The following is a 26,952-nucleotide window of genomic DNA, read 5'->3' on the forward strand; positions in this document are numbered from 1 at the left end:
AATGTGGAGCGCTCATTCGTTAAGTTAAAACTGCTCTCATTTAAAAAGTATTGTTTGAACGCAATTTTGCTAGGAAAAAATTGCTTCTTTTGGCACTGAAAGAAAAGATTGATTGCTGCAACAATTTAGATAGTAAAATATGGTATAATATTTTTATATGGGTGCAGCAACCAATTTTTAGTTGTAACAGCAAATTTTTAGTTGTGTTAGTTTATCCGCAATATATGATTTCGATAGACTAACGCAACTAAAAATTTGCTGTTACAACCAAAAACTAGTTACTGCAGTAAAACTAAAAACTAGTTACTTATATAAAAATGCTATGCCATATTTTACTATCTAAATTGTTACAGCAACCAATCTTTTTTTTCAATGCATATATAATCACGCTGTGCAATACGTGTCCGAGAATTCTGAAACACCCTGTATATTCATATGTACGCATGAACAATTTTTTATTAGGCTGAAAGAAATGTTTTAGTTCAATTATTATTTTGTTAGTATGTGACTAACAAAAATTTTCTTACTTTTTAAATTGTATTTAAAATTTGATAATAAAATTTATCAAAATTTGGTTAGAATAATTTGATTAGAACACAATTTTTATTATTGTATCAAAAAATTTGTTGCAAGCATTTGTTGTTCTAAGCAAAATTTGGTTAGGATTATATTACAGAAAGAATGTTATACTATAAAGGTTGTCAAAGATTGTCATATTACAAATAGTGTTGATTATTTATTATACATGAAACTGATTTTTACTGTTATAACAGGCATATTAATTGAAAAATTCATTGAAAAATAGCAGAATAAAAGGCCAAATTCTGATTGGCTCTTATAATTAAACGTAAAAGAACACATTTTGTCTATTTGCATTATGGTTAGAATAATCAAATTTTGATCAAAACAACACAATTTTTAAATGAAAAAGTACGAAAGATTTTGTTAATTACATATTAACAAAATAAGGTAAGTGTACTAGTGGACAGTTAGTGAACATGATTCGTTGGATAAAGTAGTATAAATTTTAAATATTAAGTTTTTAATTATATGTATATACGACTCCAAATAAATTTGTTGATTAAAAAATTTAATAAAAAATTTATTTAGAATCGTACATATCATTAAAGGCTTAAAATATTTGAAATGTTTTATCACTTTATTCAACAATTGGTTCACTAACATGTTCACTAATTGGTACGAGTATATTTACTTTATGTATATTAAAATATTTCCTCAGTGTATTCCGTTCTTATTTTAAGACCATCTCCTACATGGTGAAAGAGTTAAAGGTGTTCGTTTTTTTAGATAAATTTCATATTGTTCTGCGTACAATCAGATATGGCCATTTTAAACATTTGCATCGCGAAAAGTGACATATCGCGAAAAATTAATTAAAATTATTGTTTTCTTTAAGTATAATAAATGATATTAAAAATGAATTATTTAAAAAGGAAATAATCTAAAAAATAAAAGAAAATGTGTTAAAAAATATATTAATGTAAAAAAATAAAAAATAAAAAATGTGTTAATATAAAAACGTATAAATATAAGTATACATTATCCTCTATATTAATATCTTCTATTAATATTTTTTATTAATGATAATTATTTATTCTTTAATAATATTAAAAAATGAATACGCATTATATCCATACATATGTTTAATATTTAATTTTTATTATTGCACAAGATAAAATCATATTCATTATATTATAAGTGTGTAAAATAATACAAGATGTGTACAAAAAATTCGTGCACTGAATTTTATTCTGCCGATATGATGATGCTGTAAGCTTGTACAGTGGTACAACGTCTCGGGGGAAGCGTCATGTGTCCTTAGTCAAAGTTAGGTCACGGTCGAGTGAGATTTCTGCTTTTCGTGTCTGTTTTTATTAACGTACTTTTGGCGGAATGGAGCGAGACATTTTAATCAAGCAAAGAACCAACATCAAATTTGTCATAAAACTTGGTAAAAACAGTCAGGAAATCCTTCTAATATTGGAAATAGTGTATGATGAGTCTGCCATGAAGTGTAGAACTGTGTATAAATGGGTGGCAAGAGTCGTTCAAAAATCAAGACCATGCTCATAGTTTTTTTCGATATTCGTGGAATTGTTCACTATGAATATGTTCCAGAAGGTGAATCTGCAAAATTCTATGTTGAAGTCTTAAAGCGTCTGCGTGAATGTGTGCGTATACAACCCGAATTGTGGGCGGAGAACGCATGGATTCTGTATCAGGACAAGACACCTTCGCACACTGCATTCGTTACGCGCGAGTTTTCAAAACAATATCACTACCATAGACCACCCTCCCTATTCATCTGATCTAGCACCCTGTGACTTCTACCTGTTCCCTAAAAAAAAAAATATCATGCGGGATGAATATTTTGTGGTTGTTGATACCATAAAACGAGAAATGACGAAACTCGTAAAGGAACTGACAAAGGAAGCCATGCAGCACTGCTTTTAGGAATGGGAGAAAGCGTTGGACCAAGTATATTTTATCAAAGGAACAGTAGTTCGAGGGTGACCACATCCCCGTTACAGAATAATTTAATTTGAATTTTTGGTGAACAGAGTGTACAAATTTTTTATACACACTTCGTAATGACATAATGTTAACTTCAAACAATCGCGGCAACATTGCGGTTTTTGGATATCGCTCTTATATTCAAAATGCGTAAGAGCACACTTTTATTTCTTCCACTATGATCCTCTACAGTACAAAAATTGCAACAATATTTTAATAGTGCGTAATACAAAAATTGCAGTTATATTGCTACAATATTAAAATTTAAATATTATATTGAAAATATTGGAATAATATTGTGAAATATAGTAATTTTAAAAATTAAAATATCTATAACGATCGAAGCTGAATCTTTATTGCTTAAATAAATCAATCTTGAATTGTTATATATAATATAATATAATATAATTTTTACCATGTAAAAATAATACATATGTAAAAATAAAGATTCTTAATATTATTAATATTACGTCGCTTGAAAGAAAGACGTTGTTTCCTTATATATTACCGAGTATTGCAAAGAATATTACTAAGGCCTTGGTAGTCTAAAGGCTTAGGATCAGAGATCTTAAAAAAAGGCTCGCCAACTCATTACGTGACTATGATTCTGATTGGCTGGGATATGGATCGCACATTTATGCTTCATGAAAATGTACTATAATTCAACCTATTCCGATAGAATACGTGTGCGCATGTTACATATTGGAGCAGCTTTTATTGCCTATTGTTTTGTTAACTATTTTTGATAAGTTAATTTATCACGTGTTATAAAATTGTATTGATATGTAGAAAAAGCAATGTATATATTGCCACGAATAAGCTTTGAATTAATAAATGTTTCATTGTTAAAAATAAATACGGAAGTTGGAGAGATACTTCATTAATAATGTAAGGTAGTTGGCCCAGAAATCAGGCTACCAGTAATCATCAAGTTTTAAGTATTTAGTATTCACGTATTAAGTATTTTAGTGCTTTCTGTCGATCGTGAGGCTTGCTAATATTTTTATTGGTTCCAAGGAAATATTTACAACGTTGTGTTACATTATAAAACTCGTAAATATATGAATTCACTATTGATTAAATCGAATATGTGCAGCAATCGAGCCTATGTGTGATTTCGATCAAATGCTTCATTGTGAGGTTAAGAGACACTGTTTGACATTTCAAGTGACTTTTGAAGTATTGGCAACTTGCATGAGGTAAATTAAGCTTCAAGTTATAAATCGAAATCGCAGTTTTACGTACACCATCACAAATTATTCTTCTATACAAATTTCATAGTTTTTTTTTTTACGTAATTCAGACAAGCACTGATTCACCAAAGCACATAGTCGTTGAGTAATAGCCATATCTGTCGATTACTGGGACTAAGTGGGCCGAAAAAAATTCTTGTAAATAATAATGTATTCAAAATCTAAATAAAAAAATTAGATCCGTAATTGTTATTATCTAAACATTCTACGGACCAGTAATCGTCATAGGCATAATCGAGTTAATAAATAGATACGCAAGCAAATAAAGGATGTTGATCACTAGTATCTAGAACAGAGATCGGCATTACTCGAATAAAAACTAATTTTACAATTCTTTTCTATTGAAACAGCTATTAATATTACAAGCTTATAATATTTATTGAAAATTTGTAATAAAATGATAATTCTGAAAAAAATAAAATATAAAAAATTATAAAAATATATATATTATATATTTTATAAAAAAGTACAAAATATATAATTATTATATATATATATATATATATATATATATATATACAGGGTGTCCCACGTAACCGTGATCACGATTTTTCTGGCATTTCCGATGATCTGACAAAAATTAGTTTGGATAAAAGTTAATCAGTTTTCAATCGGCTACAAATTGCAATATTAAAAATACTCTTTGTTAGGAAAAAAGTCAAGGTCATCCTAATTTTTTTAAATAGCACTACTTATTTTTTACTTCAATATTATAACTAGTCAAGATGAGTTCAATGACCTGCTATACTATGACCTTGAGATGAACTTACAGTGGGATTAATAAACGGAAACGTTTTCGTGAAAAATTATTTTATTTGTATTAAATTTTTTATATTTAACTACTATCAGACTATAATAGTACTACAATAGAACTATTCTACTAGAAAAAGATTTTTGTATCTGCTATTTTTTCACAGATATGGATTCTTGTTTTTTAAATGAAACTACATACAAAACAACAAATTATAAACAAAAATAGTAGCATAACAAAAAAATAAAACAAAAAATTATAACAAATTTAATGAAAGAAATTATGTAATTACAATAAGTGTTCGAATTGTAGTCCATTTTCTTGTAGGCACAATTCTGCTCTATGTAATAAATTTCTATTAGTTGCTCGTATAAGGTTGTCATGCAGCGAATTTCTTCGCATGCTGTACGGATTCGCTGCTTTAAATGTTCTATATTTTAGTATCGCGTAGACTATTGATTGCAAATGACCCCATAGAAAAAAATCTAGTGGTGACAAATCGGGAGACTGAGGTAGCCAAGAAATCCGTAAATGCCCAACCAACGTTCTCCATATTTTGAATTTAGATATTGAACAACAATCTTGTTATGAGACAACCATCTTGTTGGAAATAAATACGTTGGAAATAAATACATACTCGTAACATCATTTGGAAGCACTTGCAACAATGGAAGTTGAGAACGAAGAAAATTTAAGTAAGCTTGGACTGTCAAATTCTGTTCATAAAAGTAAAGTCCAATTAGATGACCGTACTAGACCACACTAAACATTCATTGTAACTTTCTGTTGAAAATTATGTTCTCGGAACCAATGGGGATTATCCTTCAACTAAAAGTGATAATTATGACGGTTAATTACACCATTATTTGAGAACTTACATTTATCTGTCCATAGGATATTTTGTAATATTTTAGGATTCGTATGTGACAACTAACTATGCTATAAAATTTAGACGACATTGTGAGTCAGTTATATGTAAATGTTGTATTTTGGTCATTTGGTAAGGATGATAATGATTCTGTTTTGACCATCTTATGAACAGAACTTTTAGGTAAACAAGTTTCAGTAGCAACTGCACGAATGGAAGTGTGCGGATTTTCTTCTAAATGTGCTAAGACCAAAAGTATTGTCTGCAGTTGTACTTAAATGCGGTTTGTTCCTTTTCTTCTTTTCAAATTCTCCATAATTTTTTAAATTTTTTTCATTGTCATAAAACATTATTGCATACGGTGATGTCTTTGTGAGTACCTTGTGGCATACAGAATTGCAGTTTCACATGCATACCTCTTACATTCACCGAATATTAACAGCATATCAACTTTCTCTTATAGAAATACATTTTCGACAAACTGAGACTGAACTATGATTTACTCTAACAATAAACTAAGACTGAACACAAGAACTGTTGAAGCATTCGAGCTACGCTATACTACAAGTTTTATGTTGATATTTTTTCTACGTACATACTACATACACATGTGAATTATATTCGGGAATATCACAAATTCCGAAATATGAAATTCTATTTGCGGTCATAGTATAGCAGGTCATTGAACTCGTCTTGACACCAGTACAATATTATGAAGTAAAAAATATGTAGTGCCATTTAAAAAAATCAGAGTAACCTTGACTTTTTTCCTAAAAAAGAATATTTTACAAATTTTTAATATTGCAATTTGTAGCCGATTGAAAACTGATTAACTTTTATCCAAACTAATTTTTGTTAGATCATCGGAAGTACCGGAAAAATCGTGATCACAGTTACGTGGGACACCCTGTATATATATATATATATATATATATATATATATATATATATATATATATATATATATATATATATACAGGGTGTCTTTTAAGATGGGTCGGGGTCATATTAGGGGCGGAAAATGGATCAAAGGAAACAAAAATTCTTATATCATTTTGAGATACTCGCTGTAGTTTTTGAATTAGAAAAGAAAATGTCTAAGCCAATATGCAGTTAAGCCGCGCCGCGCGAATTCATAGGACGGAGCGGCGACGAAGCGCTTTTTCCCCTCTCTGCGCGCCGCCATCGCTGCCGCTCGAGTGTGGGCCGTCCTACGAATTCGCGCAGTGCGACTTAACCGCATATTGGCTTAGACATCTCCTTTTTTAATTCGAAAACTACAGCGAGTATTTCAAAATGGTAAAAGAATTTGTTGTTCCCTTTGATCCATTCTCTACCCCCAATGTGTGTCCCGACCAATCTTAAGAGACACCCTGTATATATAAATTTATGTGTCTGAATCATTCATTCGTATATGCGATAGTTAAATACGTACGATTTGTACCCAGGACATACCCATGACGATTATAGGGCAAATCGTTGTGGTGGCATGGTGATAACTCGTACATTTGCACTTTTTATTGTAATTTTTACGAAGGATTTTTTCAATAACAGCAGTAGGTATAAGAATTTTAAAGTGATGTTTTTATTTGTCACAAAAAATTGATTTAAAATAACCTAAAGTAACAGGCTCTCATTTTTCAATCAAAAAAATATAAGGAATTTGACAAATCTATAATATTTTATCGATGAACATAATTAATCTACTGTTGACTGAAGTATTTAAATGTTCTTATCTTATTTTCATCTGGCGGGATACTTATTGACGTTCGAATTTTTTTTTATATTTTTTTTATATTTTTTTATATACTTTTATATATTTTTTTATACTATAACACTTCACCATTTATGGTTTTTAAATTTTCATTGTATCCGTTATTCTTTATTCATTAATTTAAGATTGTATCTCTGCGTTGTAGCACTGAAGAAGGTTTTGTAAGCTGAAACGTTTGTTAATTATATTAATTTTAAGTTAATTTAATTATAGCTCGAAATAAGCCATAACATTGTGTTAATTTTTATGAAAAATATAAATTTGCCAAGTCAAGCGTTTAACGTGACGATTACTGAATCAACTACTTAATTCTCTTAGTTATAGATTTGGATTTTATATAATTTGGCGATGCCACATATTTGTTGTGCATCCAGATGTTTTAAGGGGTTATGTCTAGTTAGAAATTTCAAAAAAATCGATTTTTCAAAAATCATATTTTCTTGAAGTATATAATGTTAGAAATATTCCTTAAAAATTTTAAGTTGATTCGCTGTATTTTTACGGAGATATACGAACTTGAATATACGTCCGTCGAAGCGCTTCTATTATAGTAGATGAGGGACGAATATCATCTCGTTCTACCTGCCTGTCAAGTCATCTATTGTGTTGCTAGTATATATTTGTGTTAGTAAATACTAAGAGTAAGAGTCTTCTAAGATATTGTAAGCAAATCCAACGGACTTTTTGACCAACGATCACAAGCACGAAACCCGGAGACGCTGGCAGTATAGCGGTTACCGTCGAGCTACCGCTTTATTTTCTCCTAAAGTATGAATCGTAAAAAAAGTTCAAGAGAATTACGGAAATCTGTAGACTTTCAAAAATCAAGACCACATAAAAGAAAAGCTGTATTTAATCCAAAAACAGTGGAATGCAATAAAGAAAGCTTTAGTCTGCAAAAAAAAACTTAAAACACAAAAGGAAATTATTGTGCCGCAAGACAATAATTTGAATACAGAATTTTAAATTTTATTACAGTTTTTGCAGCTATATCGGATTTTGTAAAGTGCAAGCAGTGTAATGAAGAAATTAAATTTTAAACGGCAAATGCGCACGGCCTAGGATTTAAAATTGTTTTAATGTGTAATAGTTGCGAGTCTCAGTATATTCCTTTATGTTCTTTTGCACATTCATATGAAATAAATCGATGATTCTTATTTACAATGAGGGTTCTAGGAATAGGATTAAAAGGTGCTCAAAAGTTTTGTGACTTAATGGACATGCCGAATTTCTTTCATCATAGCACATATGATATGATTGTAAAACATATAAATCAATGTATTAAATCTGTTGCTGAAATACTTTTTAAAAAAACCGTGAAAGCAGAAATAGCAGAGACTTATAAAGAAAAAAATGTGGATGAAACAACTTGTTGAATTGACTGTGTCTGGTGATGGAAAAAGCGTGGATTTACTTCTTTGGTGTTTCTTCTCTTATCGAATATTACACTGGCAAAATTATTGACATTTTTGTAAAAAATTCATATTGTAAAGTATGTGAATTTTGGATTAAAAAAGAAAGTTCTGCAGAATATGAAAAATGATTAAATACACATAAAGAAGAATGTCACGCAAACCATGAAGGGTAAAATGGAAATGGAAGCAATCATAGAAATGTTCAAGCGTTCTCAGAAAACTTACAATGTAAAATACACGAATTGGTGATGGCGATTCCAAACATACACAGGTGTCATAAATGTTGCTCTTTACGGTGATACTCCAATTAGTAAAAAAGAATGTATTGGGCACATTCAAAAACAAATGGTGCGCGAATATAAAAAAAAAACGAAAGGACTTCGGTAAAGGCAAGATAACGGCAAACATGATAGATAAATTATCTGTTTATTATGATTTAGCGATACAATGGCTCTGTGAAGATATGTATAATTGATTTGGGCAACATATGATCATTATAGCTCAGATGACAAATCGTGTCATAGCAGTCCGACTGGAGCTGAATCATGATGTACTTGGTAGCGCGTTTCGGCGAGAAAGTTGGCTTCCTTCAAACACAATTGTAAACCTTTTCCTCCTGATGTTTTGACAATCAAGCCTATCTATGAGGATCTTAGTAAAAAAAACTTTACTACACAGATGTGTTGACGGATTTACGCAAAACAATAATGAAAGCTACAACTAATTCATCCGTCCGAAAATTATTCTAAGTGGCATTATTGTCGAATTAGCGATATATATTGCTGCCTGCATATTTAATGAAGGATCTATAGCATTATTACAAATGTTACAATCCATGGGAGTAAGTAGCGGTCCTAATGCCCTTCAATTTATCGATAAAGAAGACGCCGAACACATATCTAATTATCGCAACAGAGCACCCGGGAGGAAAGAATACGTCGTCGGTAACTATTTTAGAAGCATCAACTTCAAGAGAAGATGTAGTATATGGCCCTGAAATAGATGACTCTGTGTAAGTTGAAAAATAAATTTTTTATTTAGTAGTAAACAGAACTTGAAACTTTAAACGCATTTTTCTCAAAACTATATTTCCAAAATCGGTGAGGAGAATATCTCAAAAATCATTGCACCGATCAAGCTGAAATTTTTACATGCTTTTTTAGGCATACAAATCTAGTCTTTAATCGAAGGATTTTTTTTCCGATGCGTACTTTTTTTTTAATGGACGAAAAATGTCCGATTTTTTTTCATGAAAATCGAATGTCAACTTTAAATAGCCGTCATTTTGTTGTAATTCAATTTTTCTGATATCAATCGATTAAAGATTAAATTAATTCATATATTAACTAAATCTTTCGGATTTTTTCATTTCAAATAACTTGGTTTCGAATGGCAGTGTTCACCGCAAGACGCATTTTGGAAAACGCTTTCCGGACACTAGCTATAACTTATTTATTTATTATTATAATATTTTAACATAAAAAAATATGAAAACTTTGTCACAGTAGATTCTTTCGAACATAAAACATTTCATACAGATATATGCATATACTTTTTTGAAAAAATTCATGAGGAAAAGCATAAATTTCCTCTTTCTTCCGTTTTCTTGTTTGTGACTTGCAAAAATTCTCAGAAGAATAATGACAAAAACGATGGTATCACACCTTTTTTTACTTCCTTCCAGCGACTTATCATATATCTGATGACTCAAAGTGCCTGAAATGAAGAAAGCATTAAATGAAGAAGCACTTTTTAAACTTATTTTTATTTTTATTTGGATTCTACATAGCATTATTACGATAAATACTCACTTTTTGCAATCTTAAATTATCCAAGGATCTTGATGCATTCTCGCTCAAAGTAGCATCTACTCATACATTTCGATATTGGTCTTCCTTGGGAAATCTGATCAATGTGTATCCTTCACCGGATTTATTAAAACATTTGACTACACAACAAATATGTGACATCGCCAAAATATATCAAATCCAAATCTACGACAAGAGAATTACATTATTAATGAAATAGGTACCTCTAACTTTCGTGCTATTTATTTTTAATAATAAAGCGTTTATTAATTCAAAGCAAACCAATGAAAAGAGGCTCGAATCAATTAATAAAATATATATAAAAAAAAGATCCAATCAGAGCCAAAACCAGCTGATCGGGTGCACATAAATGTCTTTATCCTCGTGTGAATAATAAAAGAAATCATAAAAGTTTCAATCCTTCTTTTTAGGTCCTTATCAATATGAAATTTAATTCTAAATTACATAAGTAAGCCTATTCAAAAATTTAATTAAAGTGCAATTATCCATTTAAGGTGGTGAAGCACAACAAACTTGCGCGTTCTTTCTTATCCAAATGCTTTTGATAAAATAAAAACAGTGTCATATACGTAAGCGTTTTAATTTAAAGTTTATTCGTGACAATATATACAAATACATTGCTTTTTCTCATAATTTTTTATATAGATGTGATAAATTAACTTACCAAAAATAGTCAAAATAATAGGCAACAAAATGCTCCAACATGTAACACGCGCACACATATTCTATCAGAATAGGTTGAGGTTATAATACATCTTTATGGAGCACAAATGTCCATACCCCAGCCAATCAGAATCACCCATCGTCATATGACGAGTTGGCGAGTCTCTTTTTTTAAGATCTCTATTTAAGACACTCGTACGGAGTACAGAGAGATCCGGGTTTGACTCCCGACCGAGATAATATTTTTCGCAATAAATTTTTATTAACAGTTTTTCAACATATATCCCAGCAAACGAGAATGGATTAAAATGGGTTGAAATTTTTTTTCTATCCGAATGCGTATTTTAATAGCGAATACTTTTTTGAATTTAATTGGATTCAATTGGATTCAATTAGATTCAATTGGATGCAATTGAATTAAAAAAGTGCATTTCCTATTCAAAATTTTGAATTGAACAGTATTCACAATTGTGTGTTTTTGCACAGAAAAAGCTAATATTATTTTTAGATTGAAAGGCATGGAGATATGCTCCATGCAATTCCTATAAATGAATAAAAATGCATTCAGGATTGAGAAGCATTTATTTTAACATTCGTGAATCAATATTTCTGAAAATCTGAATTCATTTCAATTTATTTTAATCCATTCTCGTTTGCTAGGATCTTTATAATATGATGCTTAATTATAGCATCAATTTATTGAAATTGCTTGTCAATTTAATTCGCAATTACTAGAGTAGTTTAATTGCGTTTAGTCCGGAAAAACAATTCGGCGCGCAGTTCGAGTACGATAAGGTATATATGCAAGTACATATGTGGTATATGAATATATAATAATTCAAGATTGTGAATTATTTTAGCAATGAAGATCCAGCTTCGATCGTTATAAGTATTTTAATTTCTAATATTGATTGTGTTCTCATATATGCGGTCTAAAAATAAAGAGATTCTTAATATAATAATTTTAATATTTTATAGAAGATATTGTAATACATTGCTGTAATACTTCAAGGGGTAAATATGCGGCTCCGTCAGGAGATAAACGCGCGTCTCGTAAGAAGAAGTAAGCATCCAGTATGTACAGGGTTGGCCATATTCGACGAAAAGATCTGGCAACACTAACTTTTGACAGAGATGTTAGATCGAGTAACGACGTTTCCCATGATTGAAAAAAAAAACATCTTTCCGTCGAATATGGCCAACCCTGTATATGGAATTATTCGAAGTGGATTCCGATCGGAATTATTTAATTATTTCCTACATTTCTATTGCGTTTTTAAGGGAAAACGAAATAATTCCAATCAGAAATCCATTCCGACTTATTTCATAATAAGTTATCCTACAAGAAACATTGAATCGAGTATCCTAGAGATCCCAAAGTATTCTAGAGATCCCAAAGTCCTTTCAGGTATGCTTTCTACCGAATAATATTTTTTAATCATAAGTTTACCGTGTGAATTTTATAATGTCATGTTAAGCAATGAAAATGTAATAGCAATATTATATTTTATTTTAGTGGACATAGCAATATTGTTACAATGTAGCAATATATTATAAAATATTGTAATATTGTAATATTGTAATATTGATACAAATATCTTTCCAAGTAATATTGCTGCAATATTGCCGTAATATTTCGTGCTAGGAATTGAATACCAACCAAAGTTTGTTTTTTATATTAGGTGTTGGAATTAATTCGTAGCGTTTTTTTAATGAAAGAATGTTATTTATTTCACATGAGCATTAAAAAATACATTAATGAAAGTACTTCCCATCACTTTCTACTACTTTTGACCATCTTTCGGGCAGTGAATGAATACCGCGTCGGAAGAACTGTTCATCTTTAGATGAAATCCAGGAATCGAACCATTTTGTACAATCTTCGTAAGATGTGAACTTCTGCTCGCACAAGCTATGAGCTAATGATCGAAACAAGTGGTAGTCGCTAGGTGCAATATCAGGAGAATACGGCGGGTGCGGTAGCACTTCCCATTTAAGTGTTTCCAGGTATGTTTTTACCGGTTTTGCAACGTGTGGGCGAGCATTGTCGTGCAGCAAGATGACTTTATCGTGTCTTTCGAAGTATTCCGACCGTTTTTGCTTCAATGCACGGCTCAAGCGCATCAGTTGCCGTCGGTAGAGATCTCCAGTAACGGTTTCATGCGGTTTTAGCAGTTCGTAGTATATGACACCCTTCTGATCCCACCAAATACAGAGCAGGAGCTTTGAGCCATGGATATTGGGCTTTGCCACTGATGTTGATGGTTCGCCGGGCTTAACCCATGACTTTCTGCGCTTTGGATTGTCATAATGGATCCACTTTTCGTCACCGGTAACAATCCGATGCAAAAAACCGTTTCTTTTCTGCCGTTGAAGCAGCAGTTCGCACGTGAGAAAACGTCTCTCAATATCCCTTGGTTTCAATTCATATGGGACCCAATGTCCTTCCTTCTGGATCATGCCCAAACTTTTAAGACGTTTTCCTATTGTTGAGAAGTCAACTTCCAATGACGTAGATAATTCTTTAAGTGTTTGACATGAGTTTTCATTGAGCAGTGCCTGCAAATCGTTATCTTCAAATTTTTTCGGCTGACCAGGTCGCTCCTTGTCATCCAAGTCGAAATCACCAGCTTTAAAACGTGCAAACCACTTCCTACACGTTTGCTCAGCCAGAGCATGTTCACTATACACATCCACTAAAATACGATGAGCTTCATCTGCACTTTTGTTCATATTAAAATAATGAAGCAAAACTCCCCGCAAAAACACTTTATCTGGCACAAATTTTGACATATTCAATGAATTATACAGTATTGTTATTTATGATTTCAAGAAAGGTTATGTACGGCAAATGACGTCCTATGATAGATGTTTACAATGTATACAGAACTATAGGTAACAACGAAATAGTGTACTGCTTGTGCCATCTCTTGTAAAACGCTACGAATTAATTCCAACACCTAATAGATTTTTCAATGCTAAAAACACATGCAATATTATACAAGTTAAATTTTTCCAATTAAATTTTTGTTAAATAATTGATGTTTATGAAAAATAACTCTTTTGCGATATTTGACTTTATTATAAATAAAATTATCTTGAAATTCTAATCGAAATTATAAATGCGTTGTCCATAAAATATATTTCAATATCTTATCTACTTTTGAGTTTTAGTTATAACAAATTTAAATACAGAATTTTTCTGAGATAGCTAATTTTTTGTCTATAACGATGAAATCATACAATATTACTTTAGTAATTACACTTTCTACTTATAATTTCTAGTTTGGCTATCAATATACATGCAATGAAACGCGTGCGTTCGTGAATATATATATGTGTATTATATATGTGTGTGTAATATACAGGGTGTCCCGTAAGTTTTTGCCAACCGCTTTTGTAGATAGAGCGGACTAAACTGAGTCGAAAAGTTCTGTACCATTTTTCAATTTTCGCAATAATTAAGAAGATATTAATTACTAAAAATTATCAAATATTGGTCTTCAATTTTTTACTCAAATACTATCAATTTTACAGAAAAACTGCAAGAGATAAAAATTATTTATTTCCTTTTTATAGAACTCTAAGAATTTTTTTAGAATTTTTTGTCAACTATTTAATACTGAAGTTCTTATTTTTACCAACATGAGAAAATACAGTATTAAAAAATTCTGAAAAAATTCTGAAAAAATTCTCAGAACTTTATGAAAAAAAATTAATGATTTTTGTCTCTTGCAGTTTTTCTGTAAAGTTGATAGTATTTGAGTAAAAAATTCTTCAAGATCAATATTTGACATTTTTAATAATTAATATCTTGTTAACTATTGCGAAAACAAAAATTGCAAAATGGAATAGAAAATTTTTCGACTCAGTTTAGCTCTGCACACGAGCGCTTTGTCAAAATTTATCAGACATCCTGTATATATTAAACATATATTACACATATATAGATTACACACATATATATATAATACACACATATATTACACGCGCGCAGGCATATGTGTGTGTCTCATTGTATGTATATACATAAGAACGTTTTATCAATAATTGCGGGACACCCTGTATATACAACATTAAATATTATCTTATGAAGTGAGATCCATCCATCCTTCCCCTCTGCCTCAGGGCATACAACTTTCCACGCAAAGCAACTTCCATTTCACCTTCTCATCTGCCTAGAAACATATGAACTATGACTTTTTCCACGTTCCACCTCACTTCACTCCTGCTTACGGACGTAACGACTTTTCATGAGGATGAATCTTGCTCTGTGTAGAAAATCGAACACCTCGAAGCAGAAGGGAGGTGGGATGGACCTTGCTTTGTGTAAAAAGCCATTACGTAAGCAGAGGAGGATACAAACTAGTTTTTAATATTATATGTGGCAGAAATAAAACATTATTTTTTAAATCTTTTTTTAGTTAATAATTTTTTAACGAATAGCGAGCGACGGGTTGGAAAATCTGTTGGAGGTCATGATCTTGACAACTAATTTAAGGTCAAGGTCATTGAAGTAGTCTCTCATTCGGTATATTTACCCACCTATGAGAAATAATTATATTCGTAAATATATTGACAGTATTCAAAACGCATATTTATAAAAGTGCATTCTGAATATGAACCATTCTCTAGAAGAATGTCGATCTAAAGAGATTAAAATTAATTATTTATTATTTTCGACTTATTTTGGTCAATCTTACATAATCATTGTTCATAAAAGAAGTATGTATATTCACACACTTTGTTACAATAATAATTAATTGACTACAGTAAACATTATCTAAGATGTATAATTTCTATGATTATAAAGAAATCACGTTTAATAATGCCATAAATTAATAAAAAAATATTAAAAAATTTAAAATATTATTAAATTTATATCAATGTCATTTTCTTAAATTTTGTAATATACACAATGTTTTTGGGGCAATTAAATTATTTTACACAACAATTTAATATATTATATCAACAATCTACAGAGACACACATATCAACATCTATAAAGAAGAGAATGTTTTGCTATATACTAATTAAGTTATTAACTTTGTAATAAACTTATGTCAATCGACCCTGATTTGCTATATTTTATCGTCATAAGTAAAAAATTGTCTTAGAAAAACATTGTATTTAAATCTTACACAACATTACTAAAAAAACAGGGTTGATAAAAGATAATGTTTCTTAAGAATAAAACATTCTTAAGAATAAAACGTTTTTTTTTAACATATTTTTAATGCTTTATATATGCTTTAAACTTTTTATTATAAAAGAACATGTTTAAAACGTATTAAAAACATCGATTAAGCATGTTTTAAACAGTTTAAAACATAAGTCTGTTTTTTGTGACTGAACTAGTGTATACTTTTGGAACTTAAAGTGAGTTAGATATATGTTTGATATTTGTTTAAAGCGAGAAAGAGAGTTTTAAAATAGTCTAGCGCAGGAACAGAAAACAGACCATATGTTTAAAACATAATCATTTTATGTTTTATAATCATTTATTTTATTTTAAAACATAATTTTATCAATCTTGCTAAAAAGTAATTAAGATAGTCATAATAAAAAAAATATGTTTCATAGAAAATGAACAATATATTTCATGATCTTTTAATCAGAATTGTAAAATATCCTTAATTTTTCTTACAATAGATTGTCAAATATCGTAAAAAAAATCCATTTTGGTATATTAAACTTCAATTATTTCGGCAACCTAAAGTGTTGATAAAATTTTGCATACGACATATTGTTTTTAATATTAAAAAATTCACATAGAAGAAATACCTTATCTCTAATTAAAAATAATTCAAAGTAATTAAAATAAAAATATATTTCTTTTTTGTAAATTGATAAATGTATAATAATCGAGCGAGATTTAATGGCCCAGAGAGGAATATCGTACACATTATTACACATTACTCACGTCTTGAACATGATGTTATTCACTTAGACACGTAGCATTCACCGCGATTGATAAAAGACAACTATCAAACATAGGGAGTATAAATTTACTCTTGGCAAAAGAGACAATCATTTTCGTAGCGCCGCTAAGTTCTGTCCTCGGATACTGCGAACTACAGAGAGTCACGTGATGAACAGTGGGGATTGGCGTCATATTTAAATCTATGTACGCACTTGTGATTTGGTATGTTAGGTTGCATACCGTAAAACACATGATGTGCATGATGTGATTTTACCCTTATTGTTCACCAAATGTTATACAAGGAAAAATGGAATGTTTTATGAAATGCAGCCTAATTAGAAATATAAAATTGTCGTCAAATTCAATTTGACAATTACTTTTGGTAAAATTATGGTAAAATGGTAATTTATTGATAATTTTGACAAAATTTGTTTTTTTATAGTTTTATGCACAAATAAGTTTTATTCATGTTTTCCACATTAATGTATAATATAAAACAATATTCTTTCAATATTCTCATCGAGAATATAAATCGCTGATAGAATAATAACATGACTGTTCACTAAATCTAAAATCTAATTGATGCTAAAATCCGTTTTCAATATTTGGATTCCTAAAGATTTGATGTAGTGACCAAAAAATAGAAAACAATGTAGATTAAAAATTCCAGTATTTTTTTTACATAATTTCTTGTTTTATATTTTAAAATCTAGCTTCTTACTGAAATATTTAAAATTATTCTATATTTCTACTTACAATTAGATATTCCAACAGTAGTGCAATTACAGAAAGGTTTGTTTTATTTTTGACGTATAATTGTATCTTTGTTTTTATTTTAATAACAGTCTTGTTGTTAAAATGACAAGCAAATAAATGAAAGTTTTATAAGTTTAATTGTAAAATAAAAAATATAAAAATATTTACTGTACCTGTTACATTTTTTTTTCAGAATCCTAAAAAACTTATTTAAAGTTTTTTTAGTTTAGACTATGTACCTAGTCTTTTAATTGTCATATATTCAATATATAATAAATTTGAAAAATTAGAGGTGGCTTAAATCTATTATCGCTATGTATTATCATTCTTGATATTGTCCAGCTTCAAAAAATCAAATTAATACAATTCTTTGCTCATTCAATTCATACCATGAAAGAAATACTATTAATTAACTTCACTTGAATATAGCGATGATAGAGAAATAAATTTTCTGAATGTAAAAATGTTAATAGAGGAGGAAAGAATTATTTTTGACAATTACAAAAAGTCTACTAATTCTGGTAGATACTTGAATTTCAATTCAAATCATCCTATATAGAACACAAAAAAGGCGTTGTCATCAAACAGTTTGACAGAATTCTATTCCTTCCTCATCCTAAATTTCATGAGAAAAATATATGTCTAATTAATACATTTCAAAATAATAGATACCCCTTGGAATTCCTTTTTTCAATAATTAATAACAGGATAAAATCTTTGTCTTTCAAAATAATTTTGATAATATCAAAAAATATGATGTGGTCAACTCGAATTCCACAGATATTACAAAAAAGTATTTCATTATTTCTTATTTTAATTCATATTCCTTATTTTAATAAAATATCAGAAAAATTTAAAATTATTTACACAAAAATTTGATTTCAAAATTGCACATAAACCTATGAATTGTTTGAATAAAAATTAACACAATGTCATGGCTTATTTCGAGCTATAATTAAATTAACTTTAAATTATTAGGTGTTGGAATTAATTCGTAGCGTTTTTTAATGAAAGAATGTTATTTATTTCACATGAGCATTAAAAAATACATTAATGAAAGTACTTCCCATCACTTGTAAAACGCTACGAATTAATTCCAACACCTAATAATATAATCAACAAACGTTACGGTTTACAAAGTCTTCCATAGCGTTAAAACGCAGAAATACATTCTTAAATTAACCAATTAAATGAATAACGGATACAATGAAAATTTAAAACACGTCAGTAAGGTATCAATGTATAAAAAAATTCAAACATCAATAAGTATCATGACAGATGACAATAAGATAGAAATATTTGGATACTTCAGTCAACAGTAGATTAATTATGTTCATCGATAAAATAGTTTTGCCAAATTCCTCGGTTGAGCTCGAGAATCCAGTTTGTTACAGACTTATATCAAATGACTTATATCAACGAATTTGAGAATTCATTAGTTATGAATTTTTTATGATATTCTGCAGAACAAATAGATTTATTAAAATAATATATTATTAGTGTGAAAAAGAGGTACAGAATCAAATAATAACTTACGGTAATTTATATAAAATATATATTGTAATCAAATTCTCAATCAAAGATCCGATTAAATACATTAAAAATACTGTTGCTCGTTTGAAAATTAACTGATGTGTAGGTCAAATAAAAGTAAATCAATAAAATCGAATGTAAAAACAAGTTTGTTCCTATAACCATTCATGTTTCTATATATCGTCAAATATGTTAAAATAAGAGTTATCCAATAATTCAGCATCTTTCATTAAACTTAAACTGTTTTTTTTTCTTCTTTAATATGTATCATTTCAGAAATATTTCTTTTACGATAATTCTTTTCAAAATCAAGAATACTAATTTTTTCCCAATTAAAGTTATGATTATTTTTCATGATATGTTCCGAGATTATTGAATATTTGGACTAGTCTAATTTTATTATTGCGATGTTCTTTAATTCTTATCTGCAATTGTCTTCGTTTGGCCAACATACGATGCATCGCAGTTATTACAATTTACTTTATGTATGACATTATTATTTTTATCATGTTGATTTTTGTCTTTATGAACTTTGATAAATTTATTAAGCTTGTTTACGCACCTATAGCCAATCATGTTTATGGATATATATATTACTCTATTAATAGACTTAGTAAATTTATTTTATTAGAAATAGATCTAGATATATGGAAAAACCATTATCTCTCTCAAAACTCATCAGAGTCAACGTAATCTAAACTGTTATTAACCATCGTGAATTTTTTTACAAGTCAAACTTTTAATCCTTTTATTAATATAATGAAAAATCATTCCAGAATAACCGTTACCTTTCGAAATCTCTATTATAAATTCTATTTTCTTGTTATGGAATTTTTTTGTTGTAGAATTTGACAATAAGATCGCTCTATCAATTAAACTACATATCCCTATCTTATGACATGTGGGATGATCCGAATAGATAAATACCTGTCTGAGAATGTCTTTTTATGATATCAATAATATCTAAAATAATAGTATTGTCTTTATTGTTGACCGATAGATTCAAAAAATTCAGACAATGGTCTTCCTCATATTCAATAGCGAATTTAAGTCTATCATGCTGTTCATTAAATGAATTTAAAATTTGAGTGACCTTATCTTTAGGTGCAATCATAAAAACATTATCAACATAAAGACATCAACATATCTAAAATAAAAATGCCTATCATTTCTGACATTGTCATGGAGGATTTGGAAGAGAGAGTGTTAAATTCTTTACAATTTTGAGTTTCTATTTTAGATATGTCTTTATGATTGCATCTAAAAATAGGATCACTCAAATTTTAAATTCACTTAATGAACAGCATGATAGACTTAAATTCACTTAGGAAAAAATCAATCAGGGAATTCATCAAGGATATTGAAAGCTGTTCCAATAACTTAAGATTGATATCGAAAATTAGAAACATCGCCATTCCTGAATTCTATCAGTTTCTCCATAACGATTCACATTTAAATATTCATGATAGAAAAATTAATAAGATGCTGAAGTTAACGACACAGTGTTATAATAATAACAAAGACATACTTTTTACACGAGCGGATAAAGGCAACGTAACTGTTGCGTACATGAAGACAAGGAAAAAGGCGATGGGATGCACGATGCAATATAACGCGGGTTTTGTATGATAAATCGTTTACTGAGATAAATATACCACGTATCGAGATGCACACGCTCGGGTGCGGGCAGAGAGCATGACGGCAGCGTCATCTGTGTCTCGGCCGAAGTACCCAACATCTTCCTCCTCAAGAAAGTCACCATTGGGAGTAACTTTTGGCTGACGGATCCAGTACAAGTCTTCTGGTGGCCATTCGGTGTCGAATGGGCCTGATCGGAGTCGGATGATCTGGTGGAAGTTCCTGACTTTGATCGGCTGTAGTTGGAGCTATGGAGGAGGCTTCTGGTCAATGATCCGTCTCCGCGCGGGAAAGTGTCTCGGGAGAGATTTGTAGCGGATGGGGCTGATAGAATGTCCAGCTGTCATCTTGGCACATAGGGTACAGAAGTGAGGGATCCCCTTTTCCAGATGTGATTAATATGTCGGTCGATGATCTTGCCATCATCGAGGCGTACTGAGTAGTTGGTATTTGATGTGGCCTTGATAATAATATCTTTTTCCCTTCTGTCCTTATGTGTTAATACTATTACTCTATCTCCCGCCATTAAGTGGCGTGGTTAAGCACCGTGATGCTTCGAAAATTGCTTCGACATGTTTAATTGAGGGTTCCGCTGAAGTCGGATTCGGAGTGTTATGTTTCAGGAGCCACTTGGTAAACAGAGAATTCATATGGCGTCCAAAAAAAAGGTCGGCTGGAGTTTTATCCTCGAAGGCATTTGAGCAAGGTGCGTAACGATAGCTGTAAAGAAAATCGTACAGCCGCTGCTTCCAGTTGGATGGGTTTTTAGCGATTGCTCTCTTTATGATATCCACTAACCTTTCGGCCTGGTCATTAGATTGTGGATGGTTGACCAGGGAAAGTAAGTGAGAGATCTGCATTTCTCTGCAAAGGGTGGCGAAGGTTTCTGAGGTGAACTGCGTTCTATGGTCTGAGACAAACACGTCTGAAGGTCCGTACCTGCAAAAGAATTCTCGACAGTACGATTAGCCGATATACATAGGCTGCTAGAAAAGTTTCTGCAATCTAATACTTCTAGTGGCGCCAACGTTCTGCTACTATCATATCCGTAAAATTAGACATTTTTAACCTATAATTCAGTCGTAATTCAGTACCCGAGCCAACTAGTTTTGTTTGCATAGTATTTTAAAAGAAGTTATTTTGTGAGAAAATGGAAATTTCACGTGAAAATTTTCGGGTAATGATTTTTTACGATTACAAATGTAATCTAACTCCGAAATGCATCGATCGACTTTGGCTTTTGGGGATGAAGCACCATCCAATAGGACTGTTTATAATTGGTTTGCCAATTCCAGCGTGGACATACCTTTCTTTGTGACAAATTCCATGAAGATCGTCCATTCACTTCTGTTGTTGCCACTAATGTTGATGCTGGGCGTGAAATGATTGAGCGAGACCGGCATATGACATACCGCGAGATTCAGGCATCCTTAGGTATTGACACGAAAGCAATACATACGATTTTGCATGATCACTTTGCAGTCGTTGGATCCCACACAATTTGATCAAAGCTCAAAAACAGGCTCGTGTTAAATGGAGCAAAGAAATGCTCAAGAAATTCAACCGAGGTCGGTGAAATTTGGTCTACAACATCGTTACTGGGGACGAAACATGGATCTATTCCTATGAGCCCGAAAGTAAACAACAATCCATTGTTTGCGTATTTCAAAATGAATCGAAACCAACAAAAGTTGTTCGTTCACGCAGTGCTGTCAAGCAAATGATTGCTTGTTTCTTCAGTTATACCGGACATGTGACCGTGGCTTTAGAGGATCGAAGGACTGTAAATATTGATTATAGAACAATTTGTTTGCGAGAAATCATAAATGAATTGTGTAGAACAAACCGAAATCGTCGCATTATCCTTCATCATAACAATGCTAGCTGTCACACAGCACGTCAAACCATTGATTTTTTATCCAATAAAAATGTCGAATTGATGATTCATTGTCCCTATTCACCTGATTTATTACCTAATAACTTCTTTTTGTTCTCAAACATTAAAAAGAAGATGCGTGGTGAATGATTTGAGTCGCCTGAAGCAGCTGTTGAAATATTTCGTACACTGATTTCTGAGATTACAGCCTCAGAGTGGAAAAAATGCTTCGAAAATTGGTTCGAGCGTATGCAAAAATGTCGATCTTAAAGACGAATATTTCGAAAAACAATAAAGTCATTTACCGAATTTTACATGTTTTTTTTATATTGTTTGCAGAAACTTTTCCAGCAGCCTACGTAGTAGTATCAATGATAGTGATATCAATGAATTTGGAAAATGCATCCATGAAAATAAGCAGATATTGGCCGTCGACTGGACCAGCGTAGTCTAGGTGTACGCATTCCATAGGGCGTGTAGGAGTGGGCTACGGATTCAGCGATACACCTTTACTGGAAGTTTCTGATTCACGGCGCAAGGGTAAATGGGACGTTCGATGTCTTCTGTCATTTTTGGCCAATACACATAGCGAGTTGTTTAGTTCTACGTATTCCAGGGTGACCTTTGTGAGGATGGCTAAGATCGCCGGTCTGAGTTCGTCAGGGATGACGACTCTGTCGCCTAGAAATAGCATATCGTCGATGATATTTAGGTCTTTCAATATTTAGGCCTTGTTTGATGGCCTGAAAAACAGAACGTAGAATGAGGGATGGGGGACTCCTTGATTGCTAGCTTCAGTTTGTATCAAAGTTCTTTACCGAAGAAGTCGATTGACAAATTTTTGATCTGAAGGAGCTCTGTTTCGACATCATGGATGCAAACTACTTGAAGTTCTTCGGCATTATCGCGATGGAAATTATTAATTAAACGAGAGAGTGCGTCTGCTTGGCCAAAATCCTGAGTACGTATATATTCGATTTTAAAATCATAATCTAGTAATCGTATTGCACTGTTTAAGGCGGGCTGCAGTTGTTAGTTTGAGTCCCTTAGTGTCGTTTGTAGTAGCGTCACGAGAGATTTGTGGTCCGTTTGTAGTACAAATCTTCTTCCCTAGACAAACTTATGGAATCGCTCGACAGCTGTGATGAGTGCGAGTGCCTCTTTCTTCAACTAGGAATAGTTGCGTTGAGCGCTAGTGAGACTCTGAGCCATATGGAAAACTGCACGTTCGTGATTGTTGGAGTCACGTTGCAGGAGAACGGCACCGATTCTAGTAGCACAAACGGCTGCTGTCACTAGAATTTATGAATCGTAATGTTTTAGAAGAGGGCTCAGCATAACCTTCTTTATTTGTTCCAATGCTGAGTCATGTGGTTGGCTCCAAACTCAAAGGCGATTTTTACGAATAAGTTCTTCCAAAGAATGCTTTAACTGGTGTAGGTGAGGAATAAATTTTCCATAATGATTCACCATATCAAGGAAACTCTTTTGAAATGAAGTAGGTTTCGGCATGTTTACTATGGCACTGATGGCCTCTGGATCGACTGAAATGCCATGGGAATTTATGAACCATCCTAAATATTTGATTGCTTTCAATGCGAAGTGGCATTTCTCAGCTCTGAGTTTCCAATCTCGATCTTGCAAGCGTTGCAGAGTGTCGTGCAAACGGATATCGTGTTCTTGTTGGGAGGAACCTAGAATTACGATGTCGTCCAGATATGCATATACTCCAGGGAGATCGGAGTGTGAGATCCATAGCCTGCTGGAAGATAGCTGGAGCTGTTTTAATTTTTTTTGAAAGATAAGCGCTTAAATCTGAAAAGCCTTTTGTTTTTGTTATAATGTCATGATGATCCTCGTTAATCTTCAGTTGGAAAAACGCGCACTGAGGTCCAGTACACTGAAAAAGCAACTACTACTATTCAATTTTGACATAATGTTTTCTACTGAGAACAGCGGTGCTTGTTGTTCATAATCACGTTATTAACTCCCGTTGAAGAATCAACGCACAGGCGAAGTTTGCCGTTCTTTTTTTCCGCGATAACTATGGGCGCTGAATAGTTTGAGATTTCTACTCGCTCGATGATACCATTCAAGACGAGACGCAACAGTTCCTCGTCGAGGAGACTTTCCGGTGAATAGAATCTGGTGGCAAGGCGTTTGCACAGGATGAGCGTCACTTGCAAAGTCGAATTTTGCTTTGAAATTGCGGCCTAATTCTTCGAATAGATTCGGAAAACGATGGAGGATGTTTTCGAGATACGCGTCGTGCGTAACTTCGCGATTGACCGCACTTAGGAGGTGTGCGGTTTGTTCACTTGACAAATTCGTAGCGGATACACTGTCAGATGTTAATGATGCACAAACATTTTGTGCGTGGTGTTCACAGATAGTTTGTCGCAAATTTGCACTGAGGATTGAGGATGTTTTGTTGAAAACTTTCCAGCGTTTTTAAGCCGGACGTTCATGTGTACTTCGAGCTCTGTGATGTCCTTGAATGAAGCGTCTTGATTCTTCTCTATCACGCGGAGAGCGACTCTTTTTAACTCGTCGTTATCTTTGGAGTAGCAGAATGATTGCAACAAGAGAAGGATATAAAGACTATCGTCCGTCATCTTAGATCGATCAAAATCCACATGACAATTGATGCGGTCAAAATGTCCGTGATCAGAATCGGCTTGTCGTAACGGTAATTTAAAATTTCTATACGACGGCGAGTAATGGGAACTTTATCTCGGAAAAGTTCTTTCAATGTTTTAATGAGTTCGTCCTGAGGTATGCGCGTTGGATCTATAAGCGCGACATGATCTACTAGCTTGTCAAATTCCGTTTGACCAAGTTTGTCTAGCATCAAACGTGTTTGTATTTGAGGTGGCAGGCATACTGCTTCCATGACGATAATGTATTTATAACGTAGCAATCATTTTGTGAAAGATTTTACATCGTCACCAGAATCATAATGATATTTTTCTACACGAGCACTTAGATGATTATAGGTCTCAAAGAGAGAGACGATGTGTTATCTGACGATGCCACTTCTTGTTCGCTTCATTGTTGAGTAAGCTGAAGTTGGAGAAGGCTGTTAATGGCGATCGTTAGAACCTCGATCTGTTTCGTCGAGTCCATTATCCTCAGTTGAGATCACATTTTCACTTGAAGACACCGCCAGTTGTTGGATACGTAAAGGCGAGAAAAAAGGCGACAGGAGGCAATATAACACGACGATGCAATATAACGAATTTTGTATGATAAATCATTTAATGAAATAAATACATCACGTGTCGAAATGCACACGCTCGGACGTGGCAGAGAGACTGCCGGCTGTGGCTATTGGAGCGCGTGCTACGCAATATGGCGCCGGTGGTTACCAACCAAGGCGAATGATAACACAGGTCAACATTTGATCTAAAAGGATACTCTGGAAGCGGACTGGTCCCAGTAGATTTCGCTGATTACGATGAGCGAGTTGGTTAAGCTTCATCACATCAGGTTCAAGGTCATTTCAAGGTCAAGTGGAGAGAAAACCTTCGAAAAAATCCAAAAAAATTCATGGGTATGTTTTTGAGGTCCCCGAATCCGAATCCATAAATTGTTTAAACCCGCGACCTATCCTAGAGGTTATACAAGGTCATTCTAAGGTAATTTGAATATAAAGCACAAATAAAATGTATTCATACATATCTTTTTTGAGTTTAGCTTTCGATTCCAGAATTTAGGTTTGGTTGCAACCAGGGCACCTCCCCGTGGTGACGGTGTGCAACGGAGTTGTCTCACTATCCGGCGAAGTCCCTGGGTTACGGCGATTATGCCGTCATGGCAACTAAACGTAGAAAATTTACGAGACAGGGTTTCGGATACCCAGAATCGGCGGCTGGTCAGGGTGGGGAAGCGGGCCCGCAGGCGTCGTCATCAAGCGACCGTAGCTCTACAGTGGTGGAAAACTTGGCCTCTGTAGAGTCGAATGCTACAAGACATTTGTCATGTACTATTGACGTGAACAATTTTTGTATTGTTTGTGGGGAGTTTATTCCACAAAAGAAAAAATTTGTATTTTCAGATGCTTTGAAAATAAAATATAAACAACTTTATAGTATTGATACAAGTTCATTGGACAACTCATATACTCCCAAAACTATAT

The 26,952-nt window shown here is 32.2% G+C and overlaps 2 protein-coding genes and 1 pseudogene across 2 annotated transcripts in view; 2 read left to right on the top strand and 1 right to left on the bottom strand.

Moving 5' to 3' along the window:
* Nucleotides 1-17,163, bottom strand: part of LOC105150520 (1-Acylglycerol-3-phosphate O-acyltransferase 2) — a 144,343-nt gene extending 127,180 nt beyond the window's left edge. Inside the window, exon 1 of the mRNA XM_011063660.2 lies at nt 17,012-17,163. Coding sequence (XP_011061962.1) covers nt 17,012-17,022 — 11 coding nt within the window. The 5' untranslated portion in view covers nt 17,023-17,163. The remainder of the gene's footprint in view (nt 1-17,011) is intronic.
* shi (dynamin-1 shibire) overlaps nt 3,480-26,952 on the top strand; it is a 159,459-nt gene continuing 135,986 nt past the window's right edge. The window contains exon 1 of the mRNA XM_087403749.1: nt 3,480-3,734. Coding sequence (XP_087259875.1) covers nt 3,643-3,734 — 92 coding nt within the window. The 5' untranslated portion in view covers nt 3,480-3,642. The remainder of the gene's footprint in view (nt 3,735-26,952) is intronic.
* LOC147910098 (uncharacterized) lies at nt 7,952-9,612 on the top strand (annotated as a pseudogene).

This window comes from Acromyrmex echinatior, chromosome 3 (assembly GCF_024713525.1).
Source record: "Acromyrmex echinatior isolate Ae372 chromosome 3, ASM2471352v2, whole genome shotgun sequence".
Lineage (NCBI taxonomy): Eukaryota > Metazoa > Arthropoda > Insecta > Hymenoptera > Formicidae > Acromyrmex > Acromyrmex echinatior.